Below are 18,575 nucleotides of genomic sequence, written 5' to 3'. Positions count from 1 at the left end.
CCAAGTAAACAGTACGTAAACGTGTTTATTTGGTTGCACCGAAGGAAAATGGTTAGTATGGGTCATTAAGCCTTACAATGTGAGAGACAAAACGAACCTTCATTTTGGTATATAATATTCTGTTAAAGTTCTTTCCACCAAACAACATATTGGCAGCGTAATCACCGTAATCCAGCAGTAGAATGCGTTTTTCTGAAAGAGTGAATATCAGAAGCAAAGTAATAAGCTTGAGCTCACTATGAATATAAAGTTTACACTCCCTTTCAGATAGGGGAGAAGATGGCATACAAACTTACCACGATTCCTTTCTTTCATTTCCATCGTTGTTAGGATATCCTTCGCAAGATCCGCTCGTCTGTCCAGGTATTTCAGTCTGTTTTTTAAAATGACACCTAAACCGATGGTAACAACAATACCGAGCAAAAGACAAATTATGGAGACTACAACGATGGCGGTAGTCGTTTGCGTATCTGCCTTCTGATATTTTAAGTAACCGATGTACAACGACAGGTATCCAACTTCCACCTGGAACGGAAAGAACATCAAAGAAACAAGGACACAAGGAAAAATCGTAGTTTCTTGACAGTAATACGTTAAAAATGAAAGTAACAACGACAAATATGGCAGTCACAAAAGCAGAGCCTTGAGAAATATAGAATGTAACCACGATACGAAATACCTATATCCTAATGTTGTGTAAAATGTGTTTCGTGGTTTCGTTGTATCTACATCTGGTGATGATCCTTTAAAATCCAAATGTCTTTGTTGTTTTTCAAATAACGATTGACCGAACCCTAGCTTAACAATGTCTTGCTAGTTTTGCTTCGATAATTGGCGCATTTGAGCCATCATAATGTCACTTCATAAGCCATACGACTATTTGATGTTCACTTACTCTTACTTCAGGATAGCCATTTCTCGTCCGACTTCCGGTTTTATTGACCGCTGCAGGTTCTTCCTCTGGCGGAACACAATTCAGCTGGACGTCGGACAAACTTTCGACTCTACACTCATCTTGTCCAACGGTGACATGGACTTCTTCTGCAGTACAGGCTAGATTTAAATCACTTCCCTGTGGAATAATTTAATAGAATCTTTCTTGCACAGAACTACCAAAACCTGAAGGGTAAAGCTCTCAGTATGCTTGAAAATGACAAGAAAAGTTGAACTCTGCTGGATGTGTAGACAGTGGCGGAAAGGAAGGGAATACAAAAAATTAGGGCAATACTGAAGTGTCGAAGCCAATGTTAAAAAACGAATCACAAATTTAAAATGTAACGGTAATTTTTACAGGTTACCAAGACAAATAGCCATCAAGGTCATTAAACAATGAAGATGCGACACTGCACAATGTTTAAATATCGGACATTTACTTTCTAGTATAGAAGTTTAGCGTCCAACATATTTCTACCATACATGTCAATCTACATATCGGGTCTAATGTCGATTGTAGACTATACTTCTGTCGCGGCACGCCGAGTTTGCGAAATTGCCGATATTTTACCACAGGCTGATACATATTCATGTCGGCGATTTTAAAACTCTTTATGATAATCGATACTAGACAATTCGAGAATGCCTTGCGTCTCGACACGCCGGATCTGTGAAATCACAGACATTTACTCGATATTTATGGGAGATTGGGACTCTTATATCGACACTAGATTGACTTGCCTTGTGTCTCGGGCACTGCTTGTGTATGTAAAATCACCGAGTTTTACCGGCGATTTCGGGACAAAGGTCCGATATATTTCGGAGATTTTATCACCTTACAGATCTTGCAGAGCCGGGGATTACACCACCTCACATATCTGACTAAACAGTTCTAATTTCGATACTGTGTTGTCCAGTAGCTGTAAATATCCGATATCACATAAAAGTGCAACGTTGAGGTGTCCTCGACATCCAGTTTACCTCGACATGCGAAACGGTCGATACGCTAAACAATGACTCTTTTATGACCCGACCGAGATCTTGAACGTAACACATGGAGTCATGCTTAACAAATCGGGAGCATGTTGTATAGCGCCACTACTCTCGCGAGAAAACGTGAGGTAAGGTCCTTCGCTAGCGCTTTGAAGCAGTACCGACCAGACTATTCACTTTTTATTTGCGAATTTCACGTTTTGCAAATCTCTTGAATAAATTTCGAATCTTTGAGTACTTTTGTCAGGTATTTAGCCTAGCAAAACATTCTGGTAAACTTCTGTACACATAGGGAAAGTTACTGGCCCCCGTCTTTAGGAACAGCAGGACATCTTTCAAGAGTTACTGGTCCGGCATGAAAACTGCTGGTCTCGGGCCATCGGGTGAGCGTGCATTTTGCGCGCTGTGTGTAGACTGTCTTTTCTATTGGTATAGTCTCTCTTTCGCTCCCACGCACACAGACGCATAATATTTATATGTGTGCGTGTGTATGTATCACAATAAGTAGTCAGCACTGAATCGAACATCTAGAAGCGAATTATGATATTTAATGATTAAATGTAGTCACCATATTATCAATTTCTAGAAAGCGAATCTCAAATATGTTGACCGTGGATATATCAATGATAGTAGCGATTCATCATATTTTCAAATATTGTTATTTTTTTCGGTCTCGGTTATTAAACCGTGATTAAAGATTTATTAATCTACCCATACCCTGATATTCAGCTGCTTTCCACGTTGCTCTTTAATATTACCCTCTTCAGAAAACTCGTAATACACTGGATCACTAACAATTGTGAAGTCGAGATCAAGTTGCAAGAGATCCTCCACTGCGTCCATCAGAAATCCAACAGTGAAGTCGTTGTATTCTGAACCAGCTAAGCTCCCCGAGTAAACAGCTGGCGACAGGCACTGCATGAAACTCTGCGAATACACTTGGCATGATCGCTGCAATGTAACGTGAAACAAGTACGTACCGAAGAAAAAACAGGCGAAACACTTACTGTCAAGAGATTAAACGATAGAGTTATATGAAAGTTGTACGTTTACTACACCTAAAACTATCCATAAAGGGGCATAACACCAAGTGATAGTCAAGCCTAAATTTCAGACACTGTAGTCAAATTTATTTGATGCATCAAAGCATATACCTATGTTTGTGAACAACTTATTTACTCACGCCAACAAAAATCTCATCTTCAGAGCTGAATACCATCCTCGGCTCCTGCACGGCGGTGAACATCGTACCTGTGACATTATATTGTCGTCCGCCACTGATATAGAAAAGGGAGTAGAATATGTACTAGGTTATGGTGTACACAAGTGTTTGTGTTAGCTATGGACTGGTGATGTCATAGCAATGCAAATAAGTCTATTAAGATTTCAGCAACTCCACATTCACTTATAAAAGTTGAAGGTACAGTAGTTTGTATACAAAATGCTCCTCAATGAGCTCGAGCGAAGAATTGATAAGGACAACCAATTCACTGCATCCCTGCTTTCAAACACAAATATATTTCAAATTTCAAAAAAATCGCAGATAATGTAATCCGCTTCCTAAAGTATGCAAAATGCTACGTAATCTGCGAAATTAAGTTGCGTTTAGAACATTACACTAAAAGTACTTACAGTGCAACGAATCTTTAGAATGTGGGTAAAATGTGAGGAATTGCTACCACAAAGTGGTATAGTAGTGCTTTGCTATTTAGTATTTCATCCATATTGTAGAATTTCAATTTCTCATGTTGTTTAACATGCTTTTGGGGTAATAGCGAGAGCGACTACCATGTGTCAGCCATATACGTTATCAGTTTTTAGTCGTTAATCTGCTGGAGAACCTATGAGGTAACTCATTAAAACCTGCTCAATGATTCATTTGTGGACACCATCGATAGATGAAGTTGATAAAATCAACATCGAGTATACTGGAGAGAGAACCCTAAAAGTTAAAGGTGCTGATAGTGTTATAGACTCTTCTATATTTTGACAATTATTCTGTTATCCCTAATTACACGTAAAGGTCAATGATCAGGTTAAGAATTGTGAAAGATTTACATTAGTGATACCGACTCAGAAAAATCAAATGCTACCAGGAATGTCTCTCCCAAACAATCGATGCATTTATGGTGCTAGCCATTGATGGGAACCTTTGCCAATAACACAGTTTATGAGATGAAGGAGTTTTGTGTCACTGACATTTTAATTCCAAGGGATGTCGTGATGACTTTGTATTTATGCAGATAGCCACCGCATGTATGTTTATATGACTGTAAAAATCTTTTACCTCTAACTCATATCTATTGCATTGTTGAAGCCACGCCTTTCAGGCATATTTAAAACCGCATTCTTCAATAAAATGACACTGAAAGACGAACGACGATCCAACAAACTCTGAATACCTCATGCTCTCAATACTTTGAGGATTTTGAGTACCTCAGAGCAAGCCAAACGAGTAATCCCCAAGGCGAAGAAGAAGCCAGTCCGCAATGATTGATTAACTCCAATTATAATAATGACACCCACAGATTGGGCAATTAGCAGGCGCTCCAAAGGCAATTAGATAGTTTGTATGGTAAATCAATAACTGACAACAGGCAAGGTGTGAGGTTGTCATAGAATAATTATACACATTAGCATAGAACAATAGCCTTGAAACATTCTTTTTTAGGATAGAACAGTGGAAGACCAACAAAATACCATGATGGCGCTTCCTTAGGCGTATAAACCTTATGGACTAGGACTTAAAACCCTGGGAATAAGGCGATGGTTTCAACATTGCAACTAATCAAATCGCTCACTTTTACGACATACCTCTGCATACTTCTCGATGGGTTTATGGATTTCACTGTTGGGTCTTCCGTGTATTTGAAAACCTTGCCGTCTGGAGCAAGGCGTTCGGCCCCATCAAAGTGCATGCTCAGTTTTGCTGATGATGTCGTATTAACAGACGAAGTCTTGCATCGAACCGTAGTTTCGTTCCAGACATCTTGCTCTCTTCGACAATAAAATATGAACATTATATAAGATGGAACTGTTGTAGAAAAATACTATCGAAAGTATTCTGTTGGGGTAAGATTATCCTGAGATGCATTTATTGAAGTGTCGACTGCAATTGATTCAAATCTGATTATTCTCCATGTTTTAAACACAATGTGTGCATTCATTAATTCTTGAACGTAAATGATTCGCCAGAAATTATCAGCTTGCAAGCAAGAGTCATGTAAAATACCAAAGTATTCGTAACGCACTGTGTCCATACCTCTTCATAAGACAAGCAAATCCGTCAAAGTTGGCGGTAATGTTTCTGCCAGCATCGATAAACTCGCCTGTTATGGTTACGGTTGTGCCGCCTGATTTGGGTCCGACCTGTGGCGTAAAGTCATGAATGGTTGGATCCTGAAATCGCAGAAACGGTAACACCTTTAAAAACTGAGCGACTCCTTTCTTTATTCCTGATAGTGAATTGCCCCAAAGAACCAACGGTCATATCCTAATAACGACAGAAATCATTTCTTGCCTGAGGGCCCTTTAATGGTCAATAAATACAAACATACCCCAGGTCAGTGTTGCATTGTTGTAGGGCCTAGATGAGAAAAGCATTGTTCAGTCCAATCAACATTGTTAGAATGAATATGAATGATTACTGTGTTGCATATGTAACTCTACTTGAATCTTTGCAATAATTGAGTTTTGGTACCGATATATTCCTCAAGTTGATTGCAGTGTGAAATCAACTTATTTTATATATTGGCCGAGCAAGATGTCCCTACAGATTCCACATACAGACATTCCGGTACAGACACATTCTCTATTCTCATTTACGTTTAGTTCTTAGTAGCTCATTAGACAATGTATTGTATCCGTCGAACGGCTTGGATTCTTTAAATCCCAAACAACTGTTTTTAAATGACACTTTTGAGTTGATAATCCTCATCATCTGAATTTAAAATCCTCGAAAACAGAAATATGGTTTTTTTTCAGGCATTAATTTCAAGTTTTTCATTACTTACCGTATATGTAAAATCTTGAGAGCTTCTTGCTGACTTCGCCTGGATAATGTGCAGGACAACATTCCCTAACACATTCGGCACTTCGCTTTTCGTAGTTGTACACCTCACACTGAAAGTTCGAATATAGATTTAAATTTAACTGATTGATTTAAAGTTGACGTTTGTTATGGTATTTGATCGACATTGTGACTGTCAGTTGATAATGTAGAAAATATGATAGCACTACAAATGCTATCTATCCATCTCACTGACTAATTACCTACCAAACCCCACTTCCGCACACCAGCACATTATCTCTGATGTTATAAATAACTACTCGAGATTAGTTTTGGAAAGTCTTGAAACTCATTGAAACTAAAAGAATGTCTTGCGAGAGCTCTTCGAAACTGTCTCAAATTCTCTCTCTCTCTCTCTCTCTCTCTCTCTCTCTCTCTCTCTCTCTCTAATATCAATATCGCCAATCTAAAATCACAACACTGTCCAAAAGAACAGGGTGAATAGCATTTTTGAATGTCAAACCTTTTTGACACAGAGTATGACGCCTCAATCAGTGTACACGGTAAACCACCAACTTCGATTCTCACAATGTCGGAAAACCTCTTTCCTAAATTGTTTCCTCTGACCAGTAATTCCGTGTTTCCTTCATAGGGCCCAGACAAAGGCCAAACCTGTGAATTTGAAAATACATAAAATATGCAAAATACTTTAATCTGACAGTCAAAGTCATAGTCTTACGGTAAATACTTCATAAATCTCGCATCAGTATATACTTTGATGTTCGTCTTTTTAAATGCAGACAGGAGATTTTTATGTCTGCTGACTGAGTAAAATATGCATAATGAGCCAGATCACTTTGTGTTTCACAGTTACTGTTTTATGCATATACTACTAAAAGAACGTTACTGCCACGAGCAAAGACACCATAGGAAAATTTCTAATTTGCTTCATATTTTCGAATAAAGCAATAAATCGACCACCAAACCAATCCAATCCATGATCGTAAATCGTAATGTCCTAACGGAATGTTCACGAGAAAAAGAAGTTGTTTTACAAGCACATTACACAATTAACACTCAAAGCAAACGTTCACAAGTCTAGATAAAACACGGGGTCCAATGTATGAAAGGGCAGTCAAGGAAATGTTTAGTATTACAATACTTTACTTGTACCTCTGTTATCACAGGGTCATCACAACTCTCTGTTGTTTCGTAGGGAAGCCATTCATCGCTCGTACAAAGCTCCTTAACTTCACATGAACTACTTCTTTTACACCATCCACATTGGAGTGGCAATCTTGTAGTCAGTTCAGAAAGACATTGGCTGCAATCACGACGGCCGATGGAACAATCGTACAGCGTCACTGTAAAATGAAATAAGCGCCATATGTAATTGAACAGAAGAAACATGCGCAAACGTTTTTCCTGGAGCAGTTGAAATAATCATAAAACGTACATCTTCTTGTGAATAAATCATGTGAAAATATTATCCTCCACTGCAGACTAACTGTAACGAACATTATAACTAGAAAATAAGATCTTAGAGCATTATATCTCATACAGATGCCGTATGATTTAGAAAGAGATGCTTTCTTTCTATTGAGTATAAGAAGCTATCTTATGAGTATGGAACATTTAGTGTCGCCTAGACATCAGTCTAGAAGCAAGGCATTGACATGCAAACATTCGTACCTTTATATCCATGAATGTCGTCGATATAATTTCCATTCATTTTGATGGACAAAGGGACGATCATTTCTTGTACCGAAGCATCATAGTGATACTGTAGAAGGAAAACATTATCAGGGCGATTGATTAATTAATGTCAGGAAACCAAAGAATTGTAGACTCCTGGTGATCACTTTATGATGGTTTTGATCAGGTAAATTGAGAGCAGATCAAGGATATTTGAACCTATTGACCTCCTTATGGATCAGCGGAATAATAACTTAATTAACCAGCAATTGAGACTAAACGATAACAGTTATATCGAAATACCTTTCTCATATTGCATATTACCAATGATTCAGTTATTCTTGTGGCAGGACTGCTCTGTAAAATACCCTGCACGGTGAGTATGCATTCGTAATAGGATCGGTCGTTCTAGAAATAGTGGTATTAAAAGTACAAATAACACTGATAGTCATAAAAATATTTCGCAGGACACAAAAACAATGCAAGGAAGTAGATAATTCAGTTGTGTATCCTAAGAGTAGTACATTTCAGAGTAAATCCTTTGCTATGCAAAACAGTCAATAAATATCCAATTTATGTATAAATTAAACGGCTAATTTGTTGGTACATAACAAGTATGCCTGCCATTTACACAAGATTTAGTGCACTTTCCATATAAAAACATTACTATTTCAATTTTTTCGCTCTTATTTTTTCTTATTCTGCAAGAAAAAAGAATCAAATTGCTCTTGATTTTAAATCAATTTGAGTACGTCAATGGCATTTCGTGAAATGTTGTTGTCAAACCTTATTGTACACATTCAGAGTTTTGACGTAAATTTCCCTGGCGACATTCGCTGGTATCAACACCTCGCCATCTTGCCTATCAAGCTGAGGACAGAAAGACTGTCCTTTGATGTCGCCATGATTAAAGCGATTCTGGAAGAAAAAAGACAAACATCAATGATTTATGAAAAAAATATGTGAACATTTTTACTGCATTGAATTGCGTGTCTGTTTGGCTTTGTATACTTACTAAAAAGGATTCAGTTTTTAGGTGATATTTTGACGGTCGATGGAGTGATATAAAGTGTCTTCTATTGTAAATTTGTTTTAAACACGCACATTCTGAAAAATATCGAATATTTCGACTGTTCATCAATATGGTTTGTGAATCATGTAACACTTATGCAATATGACGGACCGATTTCAATTTCTGAGTATGTAGATAGCATACCCTAAATTATACTATGTCAGCTGGCGCTTGAAAATCCAGCGCTCAGATTGGTTCAGACACAAAAAGGACCGACTGTATTATTCGTGATGTACCACGGTTGGAATATCACAGATGGTACACTCTGCTTGGTAGCATTGCTGATGTATCAGGCGACCGGAGAGCCTCTTGCATTCGTTCACTTTTGGTTGGGAGAGCAAAACTTTGTGTAAATTACGAATATACATGTAGAGGTTATAAAATTCATATTCTCTTGTAATATCACACCATTATGTACTTAGAATTTCTACAACATCATGCGGGTTTAATTCACTCTTTTTTCCTTGTTTTGAAAGCCATTATTGTTTCGCAAAAGGAAAAAGAAATATCAGTAAATCCACCATATCGACACCTCTGCGTCCACATGATGATATTTATAGCGTTGCTATTCAACGTCCAAATGTTTTATGGTTAACCGATGACATAAGTCGTAAGGGAGGCGGCATTCAAAATTCCAAGGTTTCTTCGCTATAAGGCTGTTATGATTGTGAGAATCACGCGCTTCAGGTGTAAGCATTACTGTATTTGTGTTATGTAATCGGATCGTATCAGACTTATTTCCACATTGCACATGGTGTCATCAGTAGGCCAAACGTTCCAACTTTAAACAAGCATATGCTTTTTTCGCACTACCAACCACATCAAAATATTACTTTGAAAAGGCGGAATCACTGAACACCAATCGTGCATGTGCAAAATAAAAGCACCAAGAAGCTGAATTACTTCATGTTTCTCAGTAAACATTGAGTCTCCTGGTCTTTGTTTTCACGTCTGGGTGAAACCAGCTAGGTGAATACATCCTGGATGACTGGTTACTACAACGGTTCCCAGGAAGTACACGGACACTCCATAACGAGGCAGTGAACAGTACAAAATGAGGCTACCACAGGGACATAAGGCACCAAATCACAGTGCCATGAACTGAACATTACTTTTAAATGAGACTCCAAGAGAAAGGATCCAGCCACTGAGTGGGCTGTAAGTGGACCTAATAGGTCAACAAACACCAATCACAGTGACCGGTACATATGTCTCGGACCTTACTTATGAAACAGAACGAATACAACATTTGTTACAAATGAATTTTACCGATGACTCCAGCTTCTCTACACCCCTTCCCTCGAAATCACACGATAATAGTACAAAGTGTAAAATAGCTTCCGGGAAAACTTGTTTCTTTATTCGTTTGATGTTTGCTTTTTTATTTTAATGATTGATGTGGTGACTAATTACTAAACTTGAGAATGTTTTTATAATAATTAATGAACCTACGTTAGTTCCAATCACGGTAGATGTTTGGTCATCCTCAGGACAACTTTCTTGGTAATGGGTACATCTGTTTTCATAGACGCACCAATTACAGGCCCAATCGCTCGTCACACAGTCAGTACACCTACATTAGTGTGAAATAAGTACAAACAAAGAAAAGTGCCATACAAGCTGTTGCATGAACAATATTCAATAACTAAATAAAATATTTTCCATTATACAAATGTAAAATTGAAGACTTAACTTTCATTGAATGAAACTTCATCGAAAGATTTAACCTCTCCATACACTTTGCAGTTTATTAGTAGTAAACTCAATATTTTATTAGGGGTCATGAAGTTCGAAAGATACTGGAAAAGCTTGACTATAATCATAATATATGCTTTGATCGAAGTACGTCGCAGAGGTCCTGATCCAAATAGTTAACTTCGCACAACTAGAGTAGTTGCGTAGAATGTAAGTCTTCAACGATGATTGATTTATTACTTGAGTAACTGTGGCGTATTGTTTATCAATCAGTTAAGTAACGGCTTGAGAATTGATATATACAAAATTACAAACAATACAGGGCCAATACATGCCAAACAATTAACTTACGAGGGCATGAAGAGAATAAGAGTTTCGTTAATGACGGGTCACATTCTGTAAGTTATATGAACATGTACTTCTTTTGTATATACAATGGTATATTTGTACATTTAGTTCTGTATATACAATTTAGTTCTGTATAAACAACGGCATAGCAAACTTACGAACTATGGGATGAGCAGTCGTAAAAGTGAAAGTCTGTTTGCAGAAACTTTGTCTCCGTCTCCGTGCTTTCCACGTACAAGGGGATCTTTACATGATCTGGAAAAGATCGTTTGAAAACTATGGGTGCATGGCAAACATTTTCATCCTGAGTACTTCAGTCCCTTTAAATTGGTTGAAGGCTGCTCTGTCTGACTATGTTGTCTGTTTGGAAAACATTTTGTGATTTGCAGTACAAGCCTACGTTTACTTTGTGTGTTTAGATACAACACCGAATGTAGGACTACTTAAGATTCCGCGTGTTAACATAGAAATATGGGATTTTTTTACTTTCAAGTATTCATTTTTTGATACATTCTTTTAATAGGTCGATGTTAGTTTTCCTAGCGCGCCGTTTAGTTTATCGTGTTAAATTATAATGACATTTTGACAGTCATCAATGGGCTTAATCAGACAACACGATTGGAACTAATTATGGATAATTGGATCTTCATATTTTTCAAACTTCTCAAAATTGTTAGGTGCACTACAGCTAAATGTTACAATATTACAAATTACTCATGAAAACAAGAGTAGAACTGAAAAAGAAAAGCAGATGAGCTTACATTTGCATATTAAATCGACATTACTTCACCATCCAATTATCCAAAATTAGTTCCAATCGTGTTAGACATGTTTAAGTCCTGTGGAAACCTGAACTGATGTGTGTAGATTTCTGTCATTTGAATTGCAATAAGGACATATCAAGCACTGGATGCTTGGGGCATTTTCTCCCTTTGTGAACACATAATAAGATTTGGAGTGATTTCGTGGCTTTCTAGCTAGGGGATTAATGTTTATCGAGATACTTCTTGAAATTCATAAATTTGACTTGAAGTCAATGATTTTAAGTATCATGCTCGCACATATGTGAATGGAAAAAAGTACATTCATTTGATACACATCTTTCAAATTCTCCTATGGTATGAGTATATTTTTTTCAGTACGATCATTGTAGATACCGTATTTGGTAAAATAATCCACGCCTATAATTCTTTATTCCTGGTCTAAGTGTTGGCAAAGTTGGAATCGGGTTGACAGAATATAAAATTTACCTGAACCTTCGGGGATACGTGGTCTTTGGTCGATAGAGGGTGTATCACATGTTAAATGCGATCCATATTTCTCTGCCACATATATAAACATATCACCAAATACGCATTTGTATTCATATTGGTTCAACAGACTCGGTAGTTCCACGACAGTCAGAGTAATCTTGGAAAAGAACATCATACGGAAAATTGGCCGTTTTAAAAACTGTTTCAAAAGATGTACGTGGCACCGTAGAGGTCGCCCAGTAATCTTAATGGAGGTGAAATCATGCAAGGCATCCTAACATAGCGTCCTAATTAAATCCACAGAGTAATATCATAGACAGAGTGGCAACAGCTATTGTCTAAGGCGTGAAGCGGTTACGTAAGCAATCCATGTTTGCCTCGCCTCACGAAGCTCTTGGCTCTCTTTTCCGAAGAGTGCCGACCATGCACCCTTCGGTAATTTTCGGATTTTCACCAATTGTTAAGCGAAAGTATGTTCGACAAAGCTTGTGTTGTTGTTGTCGTGTGGTGCTGATCGGAATTGATGTGCTGGCGAAAACGGGAGTGTTTTGAGCTTCAGGAAAGTGGGTTTTACCATTTTAAAAATTCTTCTCATATTTTTATGAATATATAATGAGTGTGTTGAACCAAATTTGAAAGTCTTTTATCGATACTGTCTGGTTTTACTCAATGGTTTATGGTCAGTCATACCGTCTTTTACACGTGCGCCAAGAAAGGACATGTTTATGAAACTGCTGGCGTGTTATGTTTTGATTGGCGTGAGGCAGTGTTTCTGGCCAGAGAGCTCACAAAGTAACTATGGTTGCTACGCGACTGGCAGTACGATGCCATCTTGTCGTACGTTTCGCATAACCTGGTGTAATTATCAACCACAAACCAAGCCTCCAAAAAGGTTAACACCTTTTAAGCTCATTTTAATATGAAAAGCCAATAGTCTACCGAGACGACCATGGAACAAAAGGCATGCAAGTGTTGCCACTCTGTCTATGATATTACTCTGTGTTAAATCGAATTAAATTCAAGGTGACCAGAGCATGGTATTTTCAATTTAACAACACTTGCCGATTATATGATATCAGTCAATATAGGTCAACGTCAAAGTGCATTTATACTTTCTTTCTGAAGATAGCACACATTTCGAATCTGAAAATTCCCGTTACTGTAATAGCTTTCCAGGGAATGGAAAGATTTATCAAATTAACAATATGAAATGAATATCAATCCGACGGTCTCGTTATTAAATAAAACGGAAAGTGCTGATGACAACTCCGCAATAGTAATTTACGCTTATCATTTTGACACTATAAATACGGCTAGTTTTCAATCGGATTTGAACTCACAACATACGGCATCCAGTCGCCTAGCGGAAAGGCGACAGGCAGAACCGTTCAACCAAATCCGGACTCTCAAAAAGAGAGGTTTAATAACCGGACTAAGTTGGTACACATTTCTAACTGCCGAAGCTCCACACGCTGCATTCAAATGAAATCAACTTAACAAGAATTCCATACTCTTACATTATTGCACAATTTCTCTCCATCACTTACATACATTAAAATTCAATACTTTCTATCTTGGCCTACATGCAAAGAATTTATGTATTTACAAAACTAGAGCATGTGACATACTAGGAAAGCACTAAATATACAGAAAAAGTGTCATACCTTTAGACTAACAGTTATTGGGATGCTGTTTGCTGGATCTAGTTTAGAAATGTTTACGCAGGAGGAATTGGTAAACACGTCTAGCCATCTTGATGTTTTATTTGCACTCGGACAGTCTGAATACATTGAACACCTACAAAACAACAATCGTGAAAAAGTTTTTGAAAAATTTGGATTTAGTTTCATATTTTGATATTTTAAACATTAAAACTCGTATGTCTTAAATTCGCCTGTCCCTTCTTTGATACAGAATTATGATAATTTTGACAGGTAATCCAAATAGTCAACTACCTAGGGAAATATGGAGTCTTTATCTTACGTTGTTGCGTATCTTTTGTAGCTAGTTTGTAGTGTGAATTCCCTTAAATTGAGAAATCTGGCATATTCACAAGAAGTATCCCAGATGAATGTCGACGAGCTTTGTTCTCTGAATCGCAAAGTTTTAAGTCCCCACGGACGAAGTCCGGGGAGACATATAGATTTGGTCATGTCCGTCCGTCCGTCCGTCCGTCCGTGCGTCCGTCCGTTCACGCAGATATCTCAGACATGCCCTGGTCAATTTCTTTCAAACTTTGCACAAGGATAGTACCCTACCCCATACAGATGCACGTCGATTTGTTTCACAATGCGATCAAATTTGGCCGTGTTAGAGGACTTTTTAGTTTACAACTCCATAGACTCCCATGTATAAGGCAGCTCTCCATAGACTCCCATGTATAAGGCAGTTCTACATAGACTCCCATGTATAAGGCCAAGAAAAATAAAAATTTAGTTTCTCATCGTATTCATATTGCAAAAAGGATGCAGTGACACAGTTTTTAGTCCCCCCGGATGAAGTCCAGGGGGCTTATAGATTGGGTCATGTCCGTCCGTTTGTCCATCCGTTCACAAAGATATCTCAGATATTTTGACAAAATGTCAAATGACCTCGGTGACCTTCGACCTCAAATATACATATTTGTCCATAACTCAGTAACCACAAGTGCTACACCCTTCATATATGGTATGATGGGACACCATATGAAGCAACATATTGTACCTCATTAATTATGTGCATATCTAATTTTGAGAGAGCCAATAGAGCTAGAGGTCTGATTTTTGGTACATAGGGATAACTTAGCAATACAATTTTTTTGACAAAATTTCACGTGACCTCAATGACCTTTGACCAAAAATATACATATTTGTCCATAACTCAGTAACCAAAAGTGCTACACCCTTCATATTGGGTATGATGGGAGACCTTGTGACGCCACATATTGTACCTCATGTGCATATCTAATTATGAGCAAGCCAACAGAGCTGGATGTCTGATTTTTTGTATATAGGGATAGCTATAGGATAGAAATTTTTTGACAAAATGTCATGTGACCTCAATGACCTTTGACCTGAAATATACATATTTTTCCATAACTCAGTAACAACAAGTGGTACACCCTCGATATTCGGTATGATGGAAGACCTTATGACGCCACATACTGTACCTCATTAATTATGCACATATGTAATTCTGAGCAAGCCAATAGAGCTGGATGTCTGATTTTTAGTATATAGGGATAACTATAGGATAGACTTTTTTTGATCAAATGTCATGTGACCTCTATGACCTTTTACCTAAAATATACATTTTTGTCGATAAATAAGTAACCACAAGTGCTATGTCCTTTATATTTAGTAGGATGGGCGACCTTATGACAACACACGCTTTACCTCATTAATTATGTACATATCTAATTCTGGGCAAGCGAATAGAGCTAATGGTCTGATTTTTGGCATATAGGGATTAATTAGCAATATTTTTTTTTCAAATGTCACGTGACCTCGATGACCTTTGACCTTGATTATACATATATGTGCATGACTCAGTAACCACAAGTTCTATACCCTTTAATTTAAATAGGATATCAGACCTTAAGATGTCACATCTCGTACCACATTTATTATGCACATATGTATTTCTTGGCTTGCCAATACAGCTAGACGATTTAGAACCATAACTTAGACATGCCTCATGTGTTTCAAATTTGGAACAACGACATAGACCTATGTGCCCATAGATCTCAACATATACACCCCAGTGATACTTCTTAATGACCACATTTCCCTGCCCCATCAAGACTAATACGCCCCTATTACAAGTGGGGACTATGTCATTGTCAATGACTTGTTATATAAATGTCGGAGACAAATAATATGCAGTAATATGACCATGCGGATCCTCGGTGCGATTCAATCAGCCAATCAGACGCTTCAGCAACTTTCTACCAATCACACTTTAAGCCTTCTATGTGATCACGTTCGTTGCAAACCTATTTAAAGGAACCTTTAGTTTGCTACAGTTGTTATTCAGTTTCTACCTTTCTCGTTGCGAGTTCCGCAATAAACATTATGGGTCCATTGAGACACGATTGTTGTTGCTTCTTTGTGAATTCCGATTCAGCAACCTTGATCACAAATCCCAACACCATGACAATTAACTCTCATCTTTTATAAATGCAATTCAATGGAAAACAATGTATAATGTCTATTCAATTAACAATGTAGTGAAATGTGAAAGCGATTTACAAGCAATGTTTACGGACCTGTGGAACAATACGACGATATATGTATCAGTAAGCAGTGTTAAAGTCGTGGGAATGAATTTCAGTGCCTCTAAAATTGTGTGTCCTGTTTACACCATTTAACTATGTCCGCGTATCCGATTCTGCAACTTGCGAATGTTTTGTGACAATTTTAACTCGAACAAACTTGTATTGTATGAAGAATGGCTTCGAACTAGGGAAACTCGACGAAAGTGAGACCATCATTGAATAAATTTCAAAATGTAAACAAAAAATCATCCATTACAGGTTTACAGATTCTTGTATGTTGTAGAGATTATTAATAGGCAAAATCCAGTGAGTATCAAAGACTAGCAAGCGTTCGATTGGTGATTAATGAGTGGTGGCAATTTGTAAAAGCTGTGCAACACAGCTTTCTTGGATGATAAGTGAACTTGCAAATGTTCTGAGTGTATAAATTATCCTTGCATTATCCGTTTACCTTCTTTCAAGTGTACACCATCCACAATATGGATCCAATGACGCAAAACATGCAGTGCAGCTGTTATATTGACTGCAGTCTTCAACTTTCATTTTAAAAACCTAAATGTGAAATCGAAATTTGATTTAATTATTTGTATGAGTAAGATCAGAAGGAAAATCCTAACAATTAATTATAATAACGCATTCAACAAAACTTCAATACGGCGGTGTTTCATGGGCGTCCCACATTATGTCTTCAAATTAATGAGTTAAACTTCACAACCTACTATTTTGATACTTTTGGATTTCAACCCAAAGAAAGCCGTGGTTAATTCGTGTATTGCTTTAGCGACCTTTTTATTTTTGGGACATAAATTGTAAGTTGCAATTGTTGATTAATACTACCGTTGTGCAAGATCCTGCAAGGTTTCAATAGCTCACATGTTCACACAGGTGAGCTAATGTCGCAGCGATGTCTGTTTGTCTCTCTCTATCTGTCTGTGTTTGTGTCTTTGTGTTTGTCTGTCCGTCTGTCTGTGTGCCCGATATCAGAATCAAATTTGGTACGTATGTTCTATTTGAAAATGGCAAGAACTGAATAAATTTTGGTGGATGTGGCTTGCATATGTTATGCTCATTTGCATGATGAATTATTTACTAAAAATAGACATACAATAAGAACGGCTGAACATAATGAGATTTGCTACACATGTTGTTCACACACGGATTTATCTGCTATGAAAGAGATAAAGGTGTGACATGAAAGTTAATTGCTAATTTGCATGTAAAATGAACTTGCCTAATTAGGAATATATATATATCTGAATTTACTCAATTAAAATTGACGAAAGTTTGTATGTATATTGAAGAGAGTATGACTTCAAATTGCTGAAAGTCATTAGTCATTTTAACTTCAGCCAATTCCTAATTTGCATATTTAATGTACTTTCCTAATTAGGGTTGTATATCTTGATTGACTTGACCAAAGATGACGAAACTTGCTATATACATAGAAGATACTATGATACAACATTATTGAAGGTCAATTAGCATTGTTACTTGAGCCCATTCCTAATTTGCATATTTAATGAATTTTTCAAATAAGGGTTATATATCTTGATTGACTTGACCAAAGTTGAAGAAACTTGCTATGTACATGGAAGATACTATGACACAACATCATTGAACGTCATTAAGCATTTTTAATTAAGCCAATTTCAAATTTGCATATTTTATAAACTTTTCTAATTAGGGATATATGCCTGGATTAACTTGATAAAGTTGGCGAAACATGCTATGTACGTGGAAGATACTCGTGTAAAACAATATTGACAGTCATTAAGTAGTTTCATTTCTGTCGATTTCTAATTTTAATCTTTAATGAGCTTTCTAATTAAGCAATAAAGCACATCCAGCGACGGTATACCACGAGATTTTGACCAGTTCGCGACATCTATGCACGAGCGATAGCGAGTGCATATATGAAGTGAACTGGTCAAAATCGAGTGGCATACCGTCGCTGGGTGTGATTTATTGCTATTATATCATAACAGAATATTGAAATTCTGGCGTGGAACGTCGAAAACAAATTTTTTGCTAAAGCTGAGAGCTCGAGCATGTGCCAGCCGTGGTATATCACCAATATACCACGGTTCTTTTCGCGTCTCAACCAATCAGATCGCTGTATTTGTGCCATTAATATACTCGTATGATATAATTAGGGATATATACCTGGATTAACCTTGATCAAAGTTAGTGAACGATGCTATAAAGATATTAGCATTGAAGATATTATATTAAAACATATGAAATTCATTTAACAGTCCATTTCAGCCTAATTTGCATATTAATGAACTTTCCTAATTAGGGTTATACATCTTGATTGACATG

General features: G+C 37.2%; 1 protein-coding gene across 1 annotated transcript; it reads right to left on the bottom strand.

The window, feature by feature from the left end:
• Window positions 1–207: 207 nt before the first annotated feature.
• LOC139134191 (plexin-B2-like) lies at window positions 208–16,807 on the bottom strand. The gene is made up of 15 exons (XM_070701105.1): window positions 16,705–16,807; window positions 13,663–13,795; window positions 11,996–12,155; window positions 10,904–11,000; window positions 10,155–10,275; window positions 7,628–8,548; window positions 7,109–7,299; window positions 6,459–6,607; window positions 5,940–6,048; window positions 5,189–5,325; window positions 4,741–4,923; window positions 3,110–3,203; window positions 2,644–2,877; window positions 896–1,072; window positions 208–525 (listed from the first exon to the last, which is right to left on the bottom strand). The coding sequence occupies exons 6-15, from the start codon at window positions 7,689–7,691 to the stop codon at window positions 208–210; spliced, it is 1,656 nt and encodes a 551-aa protein (XP_070557206.1). The 5' UTR covers window positions 7,692–8,548; window positions 10,155–10,275; window positions 10,904–11,000; window positions 11,996–12,155; window positions 13,663–13,795; window positions 16,705–16,807.
• Between the last annotated feature and the right edge of the window lie 1,768 nt (window positions 16,808–18,575).

Source organism: Ptychodera flava, chromosome 6 (assembly GCF_041260155.1).
Source record: "Ptychodera flava strain L36383 chromosome 6, AS_Pfla_20210202, whole genome shotgun sequence".
NCBI classification, from domain to species: Eukaryota; Metazoa; Hemichordata; class Enteropneusta; family Ptychoderidae; genus Ptychodera; species Ptychodera flava.
This window is presented reverse-complemented; position numbering and strand designations above follow the sequence as displayed.